Source organism: Sander lucioperca, chromosome 12, assembly GCF_008315115.2.
Source record: "Sander lucioperca isolate FBNREF2018 chromosome 12, SLUC_FBN_1.2, whole genome shotgun sequence".
Classification (NCBI taxonomy): Eukaryota; Metazoa; Chordata; class Actinopteri; order Perciformes; family Percidae; genus Sander; species Sander lucioperca.
The window spans coordinates 3802817-3819785 of NC_050184.1; the positions used below are offsets into that span (position 1 = coordinate 3802817).

The 16969-nt window shown below is 42.2% G+C and overlaps 1 protein-coding gene across 1 annotated transcript; it reads left to right on the forward strand.

Annotated features, from left to right (window-relative positions):
* Positions 1-7637: 7637 nt before the first annotated feature.
* Positions 7638-13899, forward strand: LOC116037199. The gene is made up of 11 exons (XM_031280978.2): positions 7638-8072; positions 8396-8593; positions 8704-8778; positions 8913-8981; positions 9298-9904; positions 10024-10100; positions 10205-10391; positions 10514-10635; positions 10802-10926; positions 12484-12630; positions 12854-13899. The coding sequence occupies exons 1-10, from the start codon at positions 7788-7790 to the stop codon at positions 12548-12550; spliced, it is 1812 nt and encodes a 603-aa protein (XP_031136838.2). The 5' UTR covers positions 7638-7787; the 3' UTR covers positions 12551-12630; positions 12854-13899.
* Positions 13900-16969: the final 3070 nt, after the last annotated feature.

Here is a 16969-nt window from a genome sequence, read left to right on the forward strand (position 1 = left end):
CATTGAAATGAGCTAAAATGAATTGAACAGAAAATTGGAAATAAAAAAAATAAAAAAAACACAGCATAGGGGGCACTTTGGCCAACCAGAAAGAAACTTTCAAAGTTCAGAGTTTCCACGAAAAAATTACCATAGAAACACATACTTGCAAAACCAAAATCCATAGTGCCTAAACAGGAAATGTTTTCTACTAGCGCTACATCTGTCCTATGTTAGAAAACAGATAACGAGGGAAAGGAAAGGTTGATATGAAAAATGTATTAAATATATTAGGATACAACTGGCACGTGCTTTCAAATACGAAGACGTGGAATTCATCGTGTTGTTGTTGTTCTTTTGGTTGTGTTGTTGTTCTTTGGGTTGTGTTGTTGTTCTTTTTGTTGTGTGTTGTTCTTTGGGTTGTGTTGTTGTTCTTTTTGTTGTGTGTTGTTGTTCTTTGGGTTGTGTTGTTGTTGTTCTTTTGGTTGTGTTGTTGTTCTTTTGGTTGTGTTGTTCTTTGGGTTGTGTTGTTGTTGTTCTTTTGGTTGTGTTGTTGTTGTTCTTTTTGTTGCGTTGTTGTTGTTCTTTGGGTTGTGTTGTTGTTCTTTTGGTTGTGTTGTTGTTCTTTGGGTTGTGTTGTTGTTCTTTTTGTTGTGTTGTTGTTGTTCTTTTGGTTGTGTTGTTGTTCTTTGGGTTGTGTTGTTGTTGTTCTTTTGGTTGTGTTGTTGTTCTTTGGGTTGTGTTGTTGTTGTTCTTTTGGTTGTGTTGTTGTTCTTTGGGTTGTGTTGTTGTTCTTTTTGTTGTGTGTTGTTCTTTGGGTTGTGTTGTTGTTCTTTTTGTTGTGTTGTTGTTCTTTGGGTTGTGTTGTTGTTGTTCTTTTGGTTGTGTTGTTGTTCTTTTTGTTGTGTTGTTCTTTGGGTTGTGTTGTTGTTGTTCTTTTGGTTGTGTTGTTGTTGTTCTTTGGGTTGTGTTGTTCTTGTTCTTTGGGTTGTGTTGTTGTTCTTTTGGTTGTGTTGTTGTTCTTTGGGTTGTGTTGTTGTTCTTTTTGTTGTGTTGTTGTTGTTGTTCTTTTGGTTGTGTTGTTGTTCTTTGGGTTGTGTTGTTGTTGTTCTTTTGGTTGTATTGTTGTTCTTTGGGTTGTGTTGTTCTTTTTGTTGTGTGTTGTTGTTCTTTGGGTTGTGTTGTTGTTGTTCTTTTGGTTGTGTTGTTGTTGTTCTTTTTGTTGTGTTGTTCTTTTGGTTGTGTTGTTGTTCTTTGGGTTGTGTTGTTGTTGTTCTTTGGGTTGTGTTGTTGTTGTTCTTTTTGTTGTGTTGTTCTTTTGGTTGTGTTGTTCTTTGGGTTGTGTTGTTGTTGTTCTTTGGGTTGTGTTGTTGTTGTTCTTTTGGTTGTTGTTGTTCTTTTGGTTGTGTTGTTGTTCTTTGGGTTGTGTTGTTGTTGTTCTTTTTGTTGTGTTGTTGTTCTTTGGGTTGTGTTGTTGTTGTTCTTTTGGTTGAGTTGTTGTTGTTCTTTTGGTTGTGTTGTTGTTCTTTGGGTTGTGTTGTTGTTGTTCTTTTGGTTGAGTTATTGTTCACGCTGCACCTTGTCCAACACCAAACACACGTCACACGGTGGAGATGCTTACTTGCTTATTGGACAGAACATCCAAAACTTTATCATAGCACAGTATGCCACAGTGCATTGTGGGAACCAATGGGAGATTATGACAGTTATGACACTTCTGCTGCACGAAATCTTTTCTGATACTGTACAACATGTGTGTATATATATATATATATATATATATATATATATATATATATATATATATGTGTGTGTGTGTGTGTGTGTGTGTGTGCATGTGTGCGTGTGTATATGTGTGTGTGTGTGTATGTGTTTGTGTGTGTCTCTGTGTGTATATATGTATGTGTGTGTGTATATGTGTGCATGTGTGTGTGTGTGTGTATGTATGTGTGTGTGTGTGTGTGTGTGTGTGTGTGTGTGTGTGTGTATGTTTCTGTGTGTGTGTGTGTGTGTGTGTGTGTGTGTGTGTGTTTCTGTGTGTGTGTCATCATTATGAACCATGACCCCGTTTTAGAGACATTTCAACGTTCCAGATAATAATGTAATCTGGTTCATCCTGTGTTGTCTCTGGGTCTGACTCTTCCAACGTGTCCGGCCCTTTAAATCTGGGTTTGGAAATAAAAATGAGCGTCTGAATGTTTTTATGAGTCCAAAGGAATCAGTCAGAAGTTCATCAGTGATGTCACGGTGCCCTCTGCTGGACTCACAGTCAAACTGTCATCTGTTCTCTCAATGGGAATCTCCAGAAACACTTCACACTGCAGTGTAGAAAAGATGTGATGAGTGTATGTGTGTGTGTGTGTGTGTGTGTGTGTGTGTGTGTGTACGTGTGTGTGTGTTTGTGTGTACGTGTGTGTGTGTGTGTGTATATATATGTGTGTGTGCTTATGTGTGTGCTTGTGTGTGTGTGTGTGTGTGTGTGTGTGTGTGCGCGCGTGCGTGTGTGCGTGCATGCGTGTTTTGATTATACCTGTGTGTTTGTGTGTTTCTTGGTTCAATTTGTGTTCCTTGGTTGTGTGTGTTTTGTGTACGCCCCGCTGGTGTTTCTTGAAGAGGTGTTTTCTCGTTAAGAGTTGCTCGTTAGGGGTTGAAGGCGAGCAAACAGGTGAGACATTGCCGCAGCAACGGCACCAACAAACACAATCAGACTTTCATCTTCATCTGCTCGGGAGGAGAAGAAAACCACTCAGTTCTTTCATCTGCTTGAAGGAGTGGAGACAGAGAGAGACTCAAAAGCACAGAGTAAAGAAAAAGAAGAAGGAGAGATTAAGCAGAGAGAAAGCAATGAGTGACAACAAGAGGCAGAAGGAGAAATAACAGAAAGATAAATAGAAGGAGGACATAGGAGAAGAGAGGGATGGCAATAAAAAAAATGGAAGAAAACGACTTAACCTGCTAAAAGTGCAGGAAGAAAACAGACGATGGAGAAAATGAAGCAGATTGAGAAGAAGTTATGACATGTTTTCAGTGTTGTGACCACGCCCTGGTGGCCGGTTAGCTCAGTTGGTAGAGTGGATGCACGTATGGAGAGGTTTATTCCTTGACGCAGAAGGTCCAGCGTTCGACTCCGACCTGTGGCGGTTTTCCTGATGTGTTCGCCCCTCTCTCTGTCCCCTTTCATATCTCTCTACTTTCCTGTCCAATAAAGGCAGAAATGCCCCCCCCAAAAAAACATAGTATAGTTAAAACTTAGTATAGTTTATTTCGGATATTTGTTTTTGGTCACTTACAACATTTAATACATATATAAATTATATACATAACAAACAAAAAACAAACAGACAAACTAACTAACGGAAAAAAAAGATGAGAATAGACAGAACAAAATATGTACAAGAAACAAAACGGGACCGAAAAGATGTAGGCTGAAGCCTAAGCTTATTACACCTACCATTTTAACATGAATTATAATCATTCAAACAAAGGAATCAAAGAAAGCATAAAGAAAGTAAGTACAATGTTAAGCTTGAGTTACCTCCCTAGAGATGTAACTTTATTCGGCTAAACACTAGGCATGGGCCGGTTACCGGTCTCAAGGTATACCGCAGTTTTAAAAAGTCACGGTTTCAAAGCCACTCAAATTTTTCATCATACCGTTCCGGCACTTTCTTCAAAAGGACAGAAAGTGCAGCGTAGAAATCCCTCTCCCTGCCACTGTTCAGTGTTTAAAAATCAAATACATTGTGTTCAATAGAAGAAAAGTAGTTTTTTACGCAGACATTTCAAAATAATCAACACATTCTCATGAACGGGTTCGTAGGATGTCGTACGAAAAGTTATGCACACTAAGGACCCTATCTTGCACCCGGCGCAGCACAAAGCCCGACGCAAGTGTCTTTGCTAGTTTAAGACCGACGCAGTTGTCAATTTCCCATCCAGCGCCTGCGTCGTTTAAATAGCAAATGCACCAGTGGGAAGTGATCGCGCCATTGACCAACAATAACCTGGTCTAAAGTCAATAATGCAGCATTTAAGTTATTTTACGTTTAAGTTTTTTACTTTTTTCTGCCGTTAAACTAGCAAAAGTGGATTCGTACACGCCCTAAACGCACCTGCGCCAGGCGCTTCACGCCATGCGCTAAGATCGTTAAAATAGGGCCCCATTGGTTTCAACTTATGACATTCTTGTACACTTTGGCCTTCCGTAGCTTCCCTTTCCTACCTGTTCTCTCAGTAGATGAACTTGAGGTCTGTGTTGACTCGGGTGACAAACATCTGACAGAGCGGCAGTTGCTAGCTGTTAAGCCGCTACAGAGCTCTGAGACACCGGCGCCACTGCTCCGCATGGTGCTCCATCAGGTCAGCGGTAGTTGGTGGTTCAGTTACCCGAGAAGAGGTGACTGTGAGCCGGGTACAGAGCACCACGAGCTGCCGGTCATTTTGGCAGAGATTACGGTTCCGTTTAGGCAAGAAAAAGTGAGCGTTATCCTGCGACGAAAGTTAAGTTTAGGCACCGAAACGACTAGTTAAGTTTAGGAAAAGGTCGTGGTTTGGATTAAAACACTCCCAAGAAACGCCTTTCCTGGGTGAAAGTCTTTAGTTTTCCCCGAGAAGCGAACTCCGCTCCCTGGCTTGAAAGTCCTGTATGTTGATGCCCATCCATCCCCCCCGACATCCTCCCTACGCGGCCAGCAGCGTTCTTATACAGCAGCGCTCAATGTGGTGCACACAGCAACAACAAAAAAACGTGGAAATCAGAGGCGGACTTTACCATTAGGCAAAGGTCGGCAATTGCCTTGGGCCCCGAGCTACCTAGGGGCCCCCAAAATGCCCCATTAACTTATGCTTAAGGTTTTTTTTTTTTTTTTTTTTAATTTTCGCAAATTATATATTTCTAAAACTCCATTTGCGAAAAATGGCATCAAATCATTAGTTTTGCAGACCGGAGGGGGCCCCCCCCACCTCACTACATGATTGGACTATTCCATTATCTCACTTACTGCGCATCTGTGAAAGTGACAAGGCTGTAATGCGCCAAAATACGGAGAAAAAAAAGTGACAGACAGACAGGGTGCGTGTGTAGAGTAACAGACAGACAGGGTGCGTGTGTAGAGTAACAGACAGACAGGGTGCGTGTGTAGAGTGACAGACAGTGTACAGAGTAGAGTAACAATGAAGCCAAACTACCCAAGCGGTGCTGAAAAAAGGAGGAAGCGGGAGGAAAGCAAAACGTTTTTAAAAAAACTGCCGAAGTTAACAAAGTTTTTTGTGATGCCCGCCGCTGACAATGACAACAACGCTACAACCCATGCCACAACCACCATCACGACCGTTAGCACTGCTGCTAGCGAGGAGGAGCTACCTGTTGCTGCCGACAGTGCCAGCCCAGGCTGCTCAAGTGATATTGCTGCTAACGTTATGGATATGGAATCAGTGATAGCAAGATTTGCTGAGGCCAAAGCTCGCAAGGTCAGATTATAGTGCTTTAGACATGACAACACAGACACTCACTCACACACACACACACAGACACTCTCACACAGACACTCTCACACAGACACTCTCACACAGACATTCTCACACAGACACACTCACTCACTCAAACACAGACACTCTCACACAGACACTCTCACACAGACACTCTCACACAGACACTCTCACACAGACATTCTCACACAGACACTCTCACACAGACACTCTCACACAGACACTCTCACACAGACACTCTCACACAGACACTCTCACACAGACATTCTCACACAGACACTCTCACACAGACACTCTCACACAGACACTCTCACACAGACACTCTCACACAGACACTCTCACACAGACACTCTCACACAGACACTCTCACACAGACACTCTCACACAGACACTCTCACACAGACACTCTCACACAGACACTCTCACACAGACACTCTCACACAGACACTCTCACACAGACACTCTCACACAGACACTCTCACACAGACACTCTCACACAGACACTCTCACACAGACACTCTCACACAGACACTCTCACACAGACACTCTCACACAGACACTCTCACACAGATACTCTCACACAGACACTCTCACACAGACACTCTCACACAGACACTCTCACACAGACACTCTCACACAGACACTCTCACACAGACACTCTCACACAGACACTCTCACACAGACACTCTCACACAGATACTCTCACACAGACACTCTCACACAGACACTCTCACACAGATACTCTCACACAGACACTCTCACACAGACACTCTCACACAGACACTCTCACACAGACACTCTCACACAGACACTCTCACACAGACACTCTCACACAGACACTCTCACACAGACACTCTCACACAGACACTCTCACACAGACACTCTCACACAGACACTCTCACACAGACACTCTCACACAGACACTCTCACACAGACACTCTCACACAGACACTCACACAGACACTCTCACACAGACACACCCACTCACACTCACACAGACACTCTCACACACTCACACAGACACTCTCACACAGACACTCTCACACAGACTCTCACACAGACACTCACTCACACAGACACTCTCACACAGACACTCACACACTCACTCTCACACAGCACACAGACACTCACTCACACACACACAGACACACTCACTCACTCAAACACAGACACTCACTCAAACACAGACACTCTCACACAGACACTCTCACACAGACACACTCACTCACTCACTCACACACAGACACTCACTCACTCACACTCACTCACACACACACAGACACTCTCACACTCACTCACACACACACAGACACTCACACACTCACTCACACACACACAGACACTCACACACTCACTCACACACACACACAGACACTCTCACACTCACTCACACACACACACACACACACACACAGACACTCACACACTCACTCACACAGAGACACTCTCACACACACACACACACTCAGTCTCCTCCCTCTGACACTGTGTCAGAGGGAGGAGACTGAGCGAAACTCGAGGTTTCTTCTCTCTCATTTCCTCATTCATTCATTCAGTCTGTATCAGGCGCATTTTAATGCAGTTTGTTATCTGCATGAATAAAAACTTAATAAATAAAACTTATTGTTAAGCAGATTATAAAACGTTTTTTTCTCAAACATGTCATGTGCTTTGTGTCCCGACTAGATGTATTTTCATTTCCACATAACCGATTTGAGAGGTATTTTTTCGATTTCAACCCGTAGCTCTGTTGTTTGTAAATTAGGAGTACTGTCAGTAGCGAGAAAAACTAAACCAATCGGTGCTGCCTACACCGAGTTATCCTCCTGCTAGCGTTAGCACCCAACAGGCTTAAACAGGGCAAGTTTTAAACGTGTTTTTAACCTCTAAACATGTTCTAAATGTCATTACAAGTGCTTAGCCATGTGCAGTTATTCCTTACGAGGGAACACAGCGAATGTGACTGCAGTAGATGTGACAGAAAGCCATAAAAGTTGTGTTAATCCATACCTCTGTTGAGTTCCTGGTTTATGGTAAAGCCCACACTAGTCGAATGCCGAGCTCATACAATCCAATATTCCAAAATGTATTTTTTCCACAAAAAAACGATTTGCCGAGGTTCTTTCCATAGTAACGCGTATGTATCAACAGGCTGTAACCTGACACCACAGTGGAGCGAGCAGAGCTGCAGTTCAAGAGTTCAACAGCTATCGCGCATGCGCTTAGGTAACCTAGCAACGGTGGACACTGTCGGCAAAAGCAGGGAGGAGCTCACAGAGCTAACAGACGGAGCTTGGAGTTTTCAGGACTAATATGAGAAAATGGTTCCAGTTTGTGCCTTTCCAAATTGCGGCAACCAAATGAAGAGATATTTGAGCTTGAGCTTTCACCGTCTACCCCTCCGCAACCGGGAGATTTTACAGTTGTGGCTGGTTGTACTTCAGCTTGATGTGCAAACTCCCTTGCGAACATTACGTGAGAGAGATTACCGTGTTTGCAGCGAACATTTTGATGAGGACGACTTCACCGAAAAGAGCGTCAAGTCCCGGTATCTGAAGGCAAATGCCATTCCAAAAGTGAAAAGACCAACTGCAGACAAATTGGAGGTAACTACAATATGATTTATACTTTCCAAGGCTGAAGTAATTCTCACTTTTTTTCCTGTGAAGAAATGTTTCACGGTGTTGGTGAATTCTTGAGAAAAAAAAAAACACCACTAAATGTAACTCCAGTTACTGAGATTGTAACCCGTGTATGATATTACCGACATGTAATTAGTAATGAGTTATATTACTGCGTTACAGCAAAAATGAATATATTACTGTAATTGCCTTTCTCCCAACACTGATTATGATAGATGTGTCCTCAATGTTACTGTTTTGGCCATTGAGTCTGATTACAATGTTATTTCTCCTTCTTACTTATTTAGGGGACAACATCCAGTGACATAGAGACAGAATTAGCTGCAGTGCCACAGTCAACTCCCAAGAAGGCGTCAAGCAAATCTGGTCATCCAGCCAGTTTCAAAATAGTTCTTTCAAGTCCACAGACAAAAACCCCACAACAACGTACAAAGCCTTCATTATCTGGCATATATTTTGCACTCCCTCCTTTACGGCAACAAACAGTAAGTTGTTTTAATTATGTAACCTTTTTGAATGTGAATTTACTATTACAAACATTTTCCTGTATTGTTATTACAAGGTTATTTATATTACTTTATGTTGTGAATTGAAGGACCAGGCTGCCACTGCATCTAGCCCATCTTTCAATGCCCCCCACACAGCCAGTGAATATCAGATTCTGTCTCCAGTCAGTTGAATACCTTTTCTTTTTGTTCTTTATATTACAGTTAGCTTTGTCGCGATATAATCCTTGTAAATGTCATAATCATGTTGTAACTACAAACAGACATCTCAAACATCATCCTTTTTTGTGAACTGTAGGACCTAAGTGCTTCTGCATCTAGTCCATCTTTGACTGTCCCCTGCACAGCCAGTGAAGATGTGTCACAAGTGAGTGTAATGTATTTTCTTTGATTTTTGCTTGTCCTAATAATGCTTGATGTTTTATGTATGACTGAAAAAGTCAGAATCCGCCTTAGAGTTGTAGATATTGTCCTCTGATCTGAAATTAGTTTTGTGAATTGTAGGAGCAGGGTTCTGCTGCATGTACTCTGCCTTTGACTGCTCCCCATACAGCCAGTGTAGATGTGTCGCAACTGACTCCAATATCGGTCTTTAAAGTTTTTGTAAAACTGCCAGCTTTGTCTTGATAATACGTATTACATTAAAAATAAAATCGGTTTTCACATTTTAATATTTCCAATAGGGAGGAACAGAACATTCTGATGTGTTGGAGATGAGCACAAGCCTTGGGGAAATGGCTGTACAGGATCCGTCTGACACCAGTTATGCAATATCCAGCGACACCCCCCCATCTAGCAAAGAGTCTTTTTCTGATTCTGCCTCGGCCAGTGGAAATGGAAAGGGGTGGTCTGAAAGAAAATGGCTTGTAAACGAGTCAAAACTATTAGAACTATTTGCTCTCTGCAGAACATGTGGCTCTGCCATTGAAGACAAAACAATTATTACTCAGTCCAGCCAAATCAGAGTTCAGTGGAATTGCATAAATGAACACTCCGGAACATGGTCTTCATGTCCTGACATCAGAGGAATGCCGGCAAGCAATCTCATAATCAGTGCAGCCACCTTCTTTACCGGCACCACCCACACCACTATAATGGACTGGGCTGAACTTCTCCACACATCGATTCCAAAGAAAACACAGTTTTATGCACTTCAATCTTCCTACTTGATACCAGTTATTCAAGAAGCATACCAAACACAGCATGAGCAAATAATAAAGCGCCTCATAGAGCATTCAAACTCAGGACAAAAAGTTGAGCTCTGTGGTGATGCGAGGTGTGACAGCCCAGGTAAGCATGATGCTTCAACTGCAAATCATAACCATATAAGTTGTGCATTTAAACAACATACCAAGTCATGACAACCATATAATGTAGTTACCTCTCTATGAATCTTTTTCACACATCAGGTTTCAGTGCCAAATATTGCACATACTCTTTTCAGGACGACGCCACGAAAGAGATTGTACACTTTGAATTTGTTCAGGTAAATTAGTGTGTATAACTATGCAATGAATCACAAACTTGGGTGCCTCACATGCATTGGTTTCAACACAGTTTGAACATGGTTTGTACAATGTTATTCTCTAGGTAACCGAAGCAAGCAGCTCTGTGGCCATGGAGGTGTTGGGTTTCCAGAGGGGTCTGGATTATCTGCTTGAGAGGGGAGTGGATATTGAAGTGATAACCACTGACAGATCACCATCCATCCGAAAACTGCTGAGGGACAACTACAGGAGCATACGGCATGAACTTGACCCCTGGCATGTCAGTAAGAGTAAGTAGTTTATGTGGACAAGAAAATGCTGCATTTTCTTACTCAATAAAATTGCATGTGCTCTGTTCACTTTATGTAGCTAACTTCATATACTGTACATCCTTGAATGATGTTTGGTATAGGTGTGAAGAAAAAACTTGTGTCCATATCCAACAAGAAGGATAACAAAGACCTCCGTCCTTGGATCAAGGCCGTTACCAACCATCTTTACTGGTCATGTTACACAAGCAAAGGTGACAAAGAGGTAATTCTAAATAGTTGTGTCTGCCATTCACTAATTATCTATTAGACACCACATTCCCATCAGTGTAATAACATTGGAATGAAAAATCTGAGAGCAAATATAACCTCAGTGAACAGATTATATTTGTTTTTACATTTCACCAACTTTCATGTCTTTGTTTGTGTAGGACTGTGTAAGAAGATGGACATCACTTCTCATCCACATATGTGGTGTACATAGATGGGAAGAGGATAGTGTTCAGTACACCTGTGGTCACCCAACCCTGACAAAAGAGCATCAGAGGCGGAAGAGGTGGCTGAAGTCAGATACATCACCTTTTTTGGCATTGAAGGGTGTGGTGATGGACAGCAATCTCCTTAGAGATTTGAGACAGATGGCACTCTTCAAACATAGTGGTAAGCATTTAGACACATTGAAGTATTTTTATGTCATGCAGTTTAGTGCTTAGAAATGGTAAAATGTACCTTGCTGTGAGTGCTGGTATCATTATCATCACAGCCACCCTCTAGTGACAGTACCACTGGAGCACTTCTAAGAAACACCTTGATCTCCAAACAAACACTTTAGTCACTACTGTTGAGTTTAAAAAAGTTGGTGGTGTTTGATAAACAATATACTGTAAGTTTAAATTAATTATATGTACACTGCAGCTAGGCAGAAAACATTGTATACTGATTAGACCTAATCAGCATTTGACTGGCTCACACCATCCCAATTAGCATTTGACTGCCTCACACCATCCCAATTAGCATTTGACTGGCTCACACCATCCCAACCTTCTAAAGAATAATTTCGTCATGTCTGCCATTCAGCATACATGAGGAAGCTCCTTGTCCCCACACAAGGATACCTATTGTTTAAACAGCTTTGGGAGCCACACCCTGCTGTCTTGAGCTAGATTAGATCAAAAGAAATGCATATACCTGTAAACTTGAATAGAATTGGCACTACCATGATAAAGACCTTTGTCTGTGACCTGGAGTAACCTGGGAATTCAGAGTTCTTTTGGAGATTTCTGACCAAAGAGAAAGTTTTCATTTTAGAAACCTCCTACTGCTCCAAAGTAATATATCTGTTACTAGGGGTGCGCATTGGCACTGCCCTCACAATTCGATTCGATTACGATTCACCAGGTAACGATTCGATTCAATTTGATTCTACGATGCATTGCGATGCATCAAAATTCTACTGCACACAACAAGGCAAATTTTTCATCAGTCATGAGGCAATACAAGCAGTCAGATATTGAACAACAGATTTTATTGGCTGCTATGTGTGTATTATCACTCTCCTGTATCTTTGACATAAATGCCATTAAATAAAATTAAATTAAATGGTACAGGGTATTGGATATGACATTTTCAAACATGAAAAAGAAAACAAATCACTGCTTTCAGTGCTTTGAATGAGTGATGATTTGTTGTTGTTGAAGCCAACTCAGGATGCCAACGATCAACATGGTTCATGAAGTTAGTTGTATTTTCAACGTGCTTGATTTTAGTGTGGCAGGTTTTAGTGACATAATCGATTATGGCACTTTGCCGCATCGATGCTGAATCGCGCATGCCCCGCATTGCGATGCATTGCCGAATCGATTATTGTTGACACCACTATCTGTTACTGACTGCTGCAGTCTAATATTGTTTTTACCATGTCATTGACATTCATTTTTATAAAATCTTTTATGTTAAATTTTCATCATACCAAGCCTCACTCCTTCCTCATCAATCCAACAAACACGTCTTCAATTTTTAAATTTTCAACACTACATAACCATCATATGCTGTATTTACATTGGTTCTGAGGACATGGTGGAATGTGTGTGTGTGTGTGTGTTTTTCCATACAGGATCTCTGGAAGTGTTCCATGCAGTTATGCTGAAGTATGCAGAGAAACGACTGCACTTTGGTTATGACAGCATGAGGACTTGCACGCAACTTGCCATAATAGATCACAACAGTAACCTCGGCAGACCACTTGCTACAACACAACAAGGTATGATATAAGACAATGTTCCGGATGGGAACGTTGATTAGAATGTAGTTGAGGACTAGAATATGGTAATGTTTGGGACTATGACATATGTGTTTTATAGGCTAGTAGTTACTAGCAGTATACCATTATTTCTTATGTAAGGACACTACATTCATCGCATACTACATAGTCAGTTCATGTATTTCATTGTGATGCTGGACTAAACAGTTTTCTTTTTTGTCAGGACAACCAAAGCACAAAGTTGTCTACTCGCGACAGACTCAGCAATGGGTGGCAAAGCCCATGTATGAACATACAACTCAGGCCTTCCGCGATGACCTGATGGAGCGTGTCTGGAGGAGGAGAGAAGACAGGACCATAGTCTTCTCTGAGCCCTTACCCCGTCATCGACGGAGAAGAAGGCGACTGCTTCGCAACATAGCCCCAGTTCCACGGCCGGATAAGAGTGAACTGGTTGCTCAAGCCAGGTCGCGTTACATGAGCATGTTCTAGGCCTAGGAAAAGAGCACTGAACTATTTTTTCTTTGTACACTTCAGACTATGTTGCAGCATGATTATGTATAAAACCACACACTGCACTGTACATACTTTACATTGATTGTGTCTAGATTGTGATATTGTAATTTAATTTTTGTTGTTGAAGTAAAAACAAAAAAGCACAAATGTAATGTGTACTGTTATATTATAAAACCACTGATAACAGACAGGTGCAGCAATATATTATAGAACTGTACAATTTACTTATTCTTACAATTTACTTATTCAACTTTACTTGTACAATATACATATTCTTACTGTTTCCTTATAGAACTGTGCAATTGCTTTGTTTATTCCTTGTAATGGCAATACCAAGTATTACTAGAAATCATAGTTTTAGACTCAGAAAATGTCCTCTGCCTCTTTGAATCCCGTGTAACTTCCAGTGGGGGAGGGGTACTCTTGTCTGATCGCTGCTACAACACAGCTAGGCAATGTTCTTCTGGTGCCACGGCCAAGGCGCTCTCCTCTCAGAACCCACTCCAGAATCACCCGGTAGGCCACGAGTCTGCATTGGCTGGGGGGGAGGAAGGGCGAGTTTTGGTTATTTCACTAAAGAAGTGGCGCATCTCTTTATAATAAATAATAATAAAATTCATTTATATAACGCTTTTCATGGTACTCAAATACACTACAGTAAAAACCATCACATATATTACATTAAAAATAGATAAGCAATACAACCAACAAATACAACAATCATATTTAGAAGCAATTAAAACCAGTAACTATCAGGTGAGAAATGTAAGATTATTGTATGTGGAAAGCTAATCTGAAGAGGTGTGTTTTGATTAGTGTTTTGAATGTGTATTTACAACAAATGTACATGTACCTAAGCTAGGACAGAGTCATGACAGCCTGTTACTCACTCATTAGACAGCTGGCTGTCAGGTCTGTCCGGTTTAGGCCGCTTCTTCCAATTTACTTTCGGGACAAAAAAAAACGCTTCCAGAACATCCTTATAGAAACCTCTCTGTATGGCCGAAACAATGTCCGTTATCTGGGGACCCATCCAGACCAGGCTGGATGAGATCCCATTCCTTACAGCACAGGCTTTCTTCCTCGGTGGTCATTACGATACAGTACCCACAGGAGCACCACCATGTCCCCGCACGTCGTAGCCTTGAAGCAGCAGCCTCTGCCTGCTCCTCTGTTTGTGCCCTTCTCTCGGCAAGATCTTGTGCCAATAACTCTTCGTCTGTATATTCAGGTTCGAAAAGATAACCCCGACCATCAAACTCCAAAAACTCCTCCGTGTGTTCCGCATCGGATTGGGATTAACTATCCATCTGAGCTGATATTATACACTGACACGTTATTATCCCAAAGCTCCGTCTTCGTCTCTCTCTCAGCTGAGTCGGTGAGTCTCCACCGTTGCTAGGTAACCTTTGCGCATGCGCGATAGCTGTTGAACTTTTGAACTGTAGACGGTAGCTCTGGTCTGCTGGGTGAGCAGTGGTGTCAGGTTACAGCTTGTTGCTACAGTCATTATTAAGGACATAAACACGGCAAATCGGTTTTTTTTGTGGAAAAAATACATTTTGGAATATTGGATTGTATGAGCTCGGCAATCGATTAGTGTGGACTTCACCATAAACCAGGAACTCAACAGAGGTATGGATTAACACAACTTTTATGGCTTTCTGTCACATCTACTGCAGTCAAATTCGCTGTGTTCCCTCGTAAGGAATAACTGCACATGGCTAAGCACTTGTAATGACATTTAGAACATGTTTAGAGGCTAAAAACATGTTTAAAACTTGCCCTGTTTAAGCCCTGTTTCAGCCTGTTGGGTGCTAACGCTAGCAGGAGGATAACTCGGTGTAGGCAGCACCGATTGGTTTAGTTTTTCTCGCTACTGACAGTACTCCTAATTTACAAACAACAGAGCTACGGGTTGAAATCGACCGGAATTCTCCTTTAAGGAATAGCTCGGTGCTTAGTGTATAGGCTACATGAGAGAGTGTGTGACGGTGAATAAGGAATAGCTCAGTGTTTAGTGTGTAGGCTACATGAGAGAGAGACGGTGAATAAGGAACAGCTCAGTGTTTAGTGTGTAGGCTACATGAGAGAGAGACGGTGAATAAGGAACAGCTCAGTGTTTAGTGTGTAGGCTACATGAGAGAGAGACGGTGAATAAGGAACAGCTCAGTGTTTAGTGTGTAGGCTACATGAGAGAGAGACGGTGAATAAGGAATAGCTCAGTGTTTAGTGTGTAGGCTACATGAGAGAGAGACGGTGAATAAGGAACAGCTCAGTGTTTAGTGTGTAGGCTACATGAGAGAGAGACGGTGAATAAGGAATAGCTCAGTGTTTAGTGTGTAGGCTACATGAGAGAGAGACGGTGAATAAGGAATAGCTCAGTGTTTAGTGTGTAGGCTACATGAGAGAGAGACGGTGAATAAGGAATAGCTCAGTGTTTAGTGTGTAGGCTACATGAGAGAGAGACGGTGAATAAGGAATAGCTCAGTGTTTAGTGTGTAGGCTACATGAGAGAGAGTGACGGTGAATGCGTTCAGAGCAGCCAGCTGTCGGCTATCAGAGCTGAGAATACATCAGCAGTTTATTTGTGAAGTGGTAGTAAATGTACAGTGTAGGTTTCCGTTTGTCTCTGAATAAATTCTCCAGAAAGAAAGTTCCCGTGTCTCGCTTCTCAACAACACAACAAAACAAAAAGAGCCGCGGCAGTAGGGGAGAGCAGCAGACAGTAGGGGAGAGCAGCAGACAGTAGGAGAGAGCAGCAGACAGTAGGAGAGAGCAGCAGACAGTAGGGGAGAGCAGCAGACAGTAGGAGAGAGCAGCAGACAGTAGGAGAGAGCAGCAGACAGTAGGAGAGAGCAGCAGACAGTAGGGGAGAGCAGCAGACAGTAGGGGAGAGCAGCAGACAGTAGGAGAGAGCAGCAGACAGTAGGGGAGAGCAGCAGACAGTAGGAGAGAGCAGCAGACAGTAGGGGAGAGCAGCAGACAGTAGGGGAGAGCAGCAGACAGTAGGAGAGTGTGTGTGTGTGTGTTACAGAAGCATTTTGAGCTCCGGATTAAGATCACTGCAGTAGTTTGAATATAATGTGTGTTTTACTTAAGACTATTTTATATAATTGAGCTCTGGGCAGGCCTGCTGACCCAACATTTCAGGGACCCACACCTAGAAACTGGGTTTAGGCATGTGTTGGTCCATAAAAGTTTGTTTGTCTATGTCCTACAGAAGAATCGTGCTTGATATGCTAATGGTGAGTCCTGAGCTTAAACTTTCACCATTGCTGGTTCTTGAACACATCACTGGGCTAATATTGAGGCTGGTCTTTACATCACGGGGTCTTGCATGTAGAAACTGGCTCCGGCTGGATTCTGTAAAGTGACTTGAGACAATCCCACTTGTTAAAAAAATTAATAACAAATGCACTATATAGATAAAATGTTGGGTGGTGGTCTATGGGTGATGGCGGTAGGCTTTGGTTTGTGGGTGTGGGCAGTCCGTAGCTAAAGGACTTGACCATTGCATGGAGTGGTCGTCCTGTGCTTTTACAGATTCTCTTGAGAAAAACCCAGAAGATAAGAAGAGGCAGAGGATGGTTTTCAGGATCCTGAGGGGTTACATCGTGGCGGTGACTGGGCACAGAAAAGGCGTCGTGCCCAACATGACGCGGAAAGAGGTCAAAGAAGCAGACAAATTGAAAAATGGCAGTCGCATCATACGGGTAAGTACAACAATGCTGACTGCAAAGTTCATAATATGTTTATTGAGTCGCTCTGAGAGAAATGTCATGCTTTTTTGATGTTATAGGTGGAACAGCACAAAACAGCT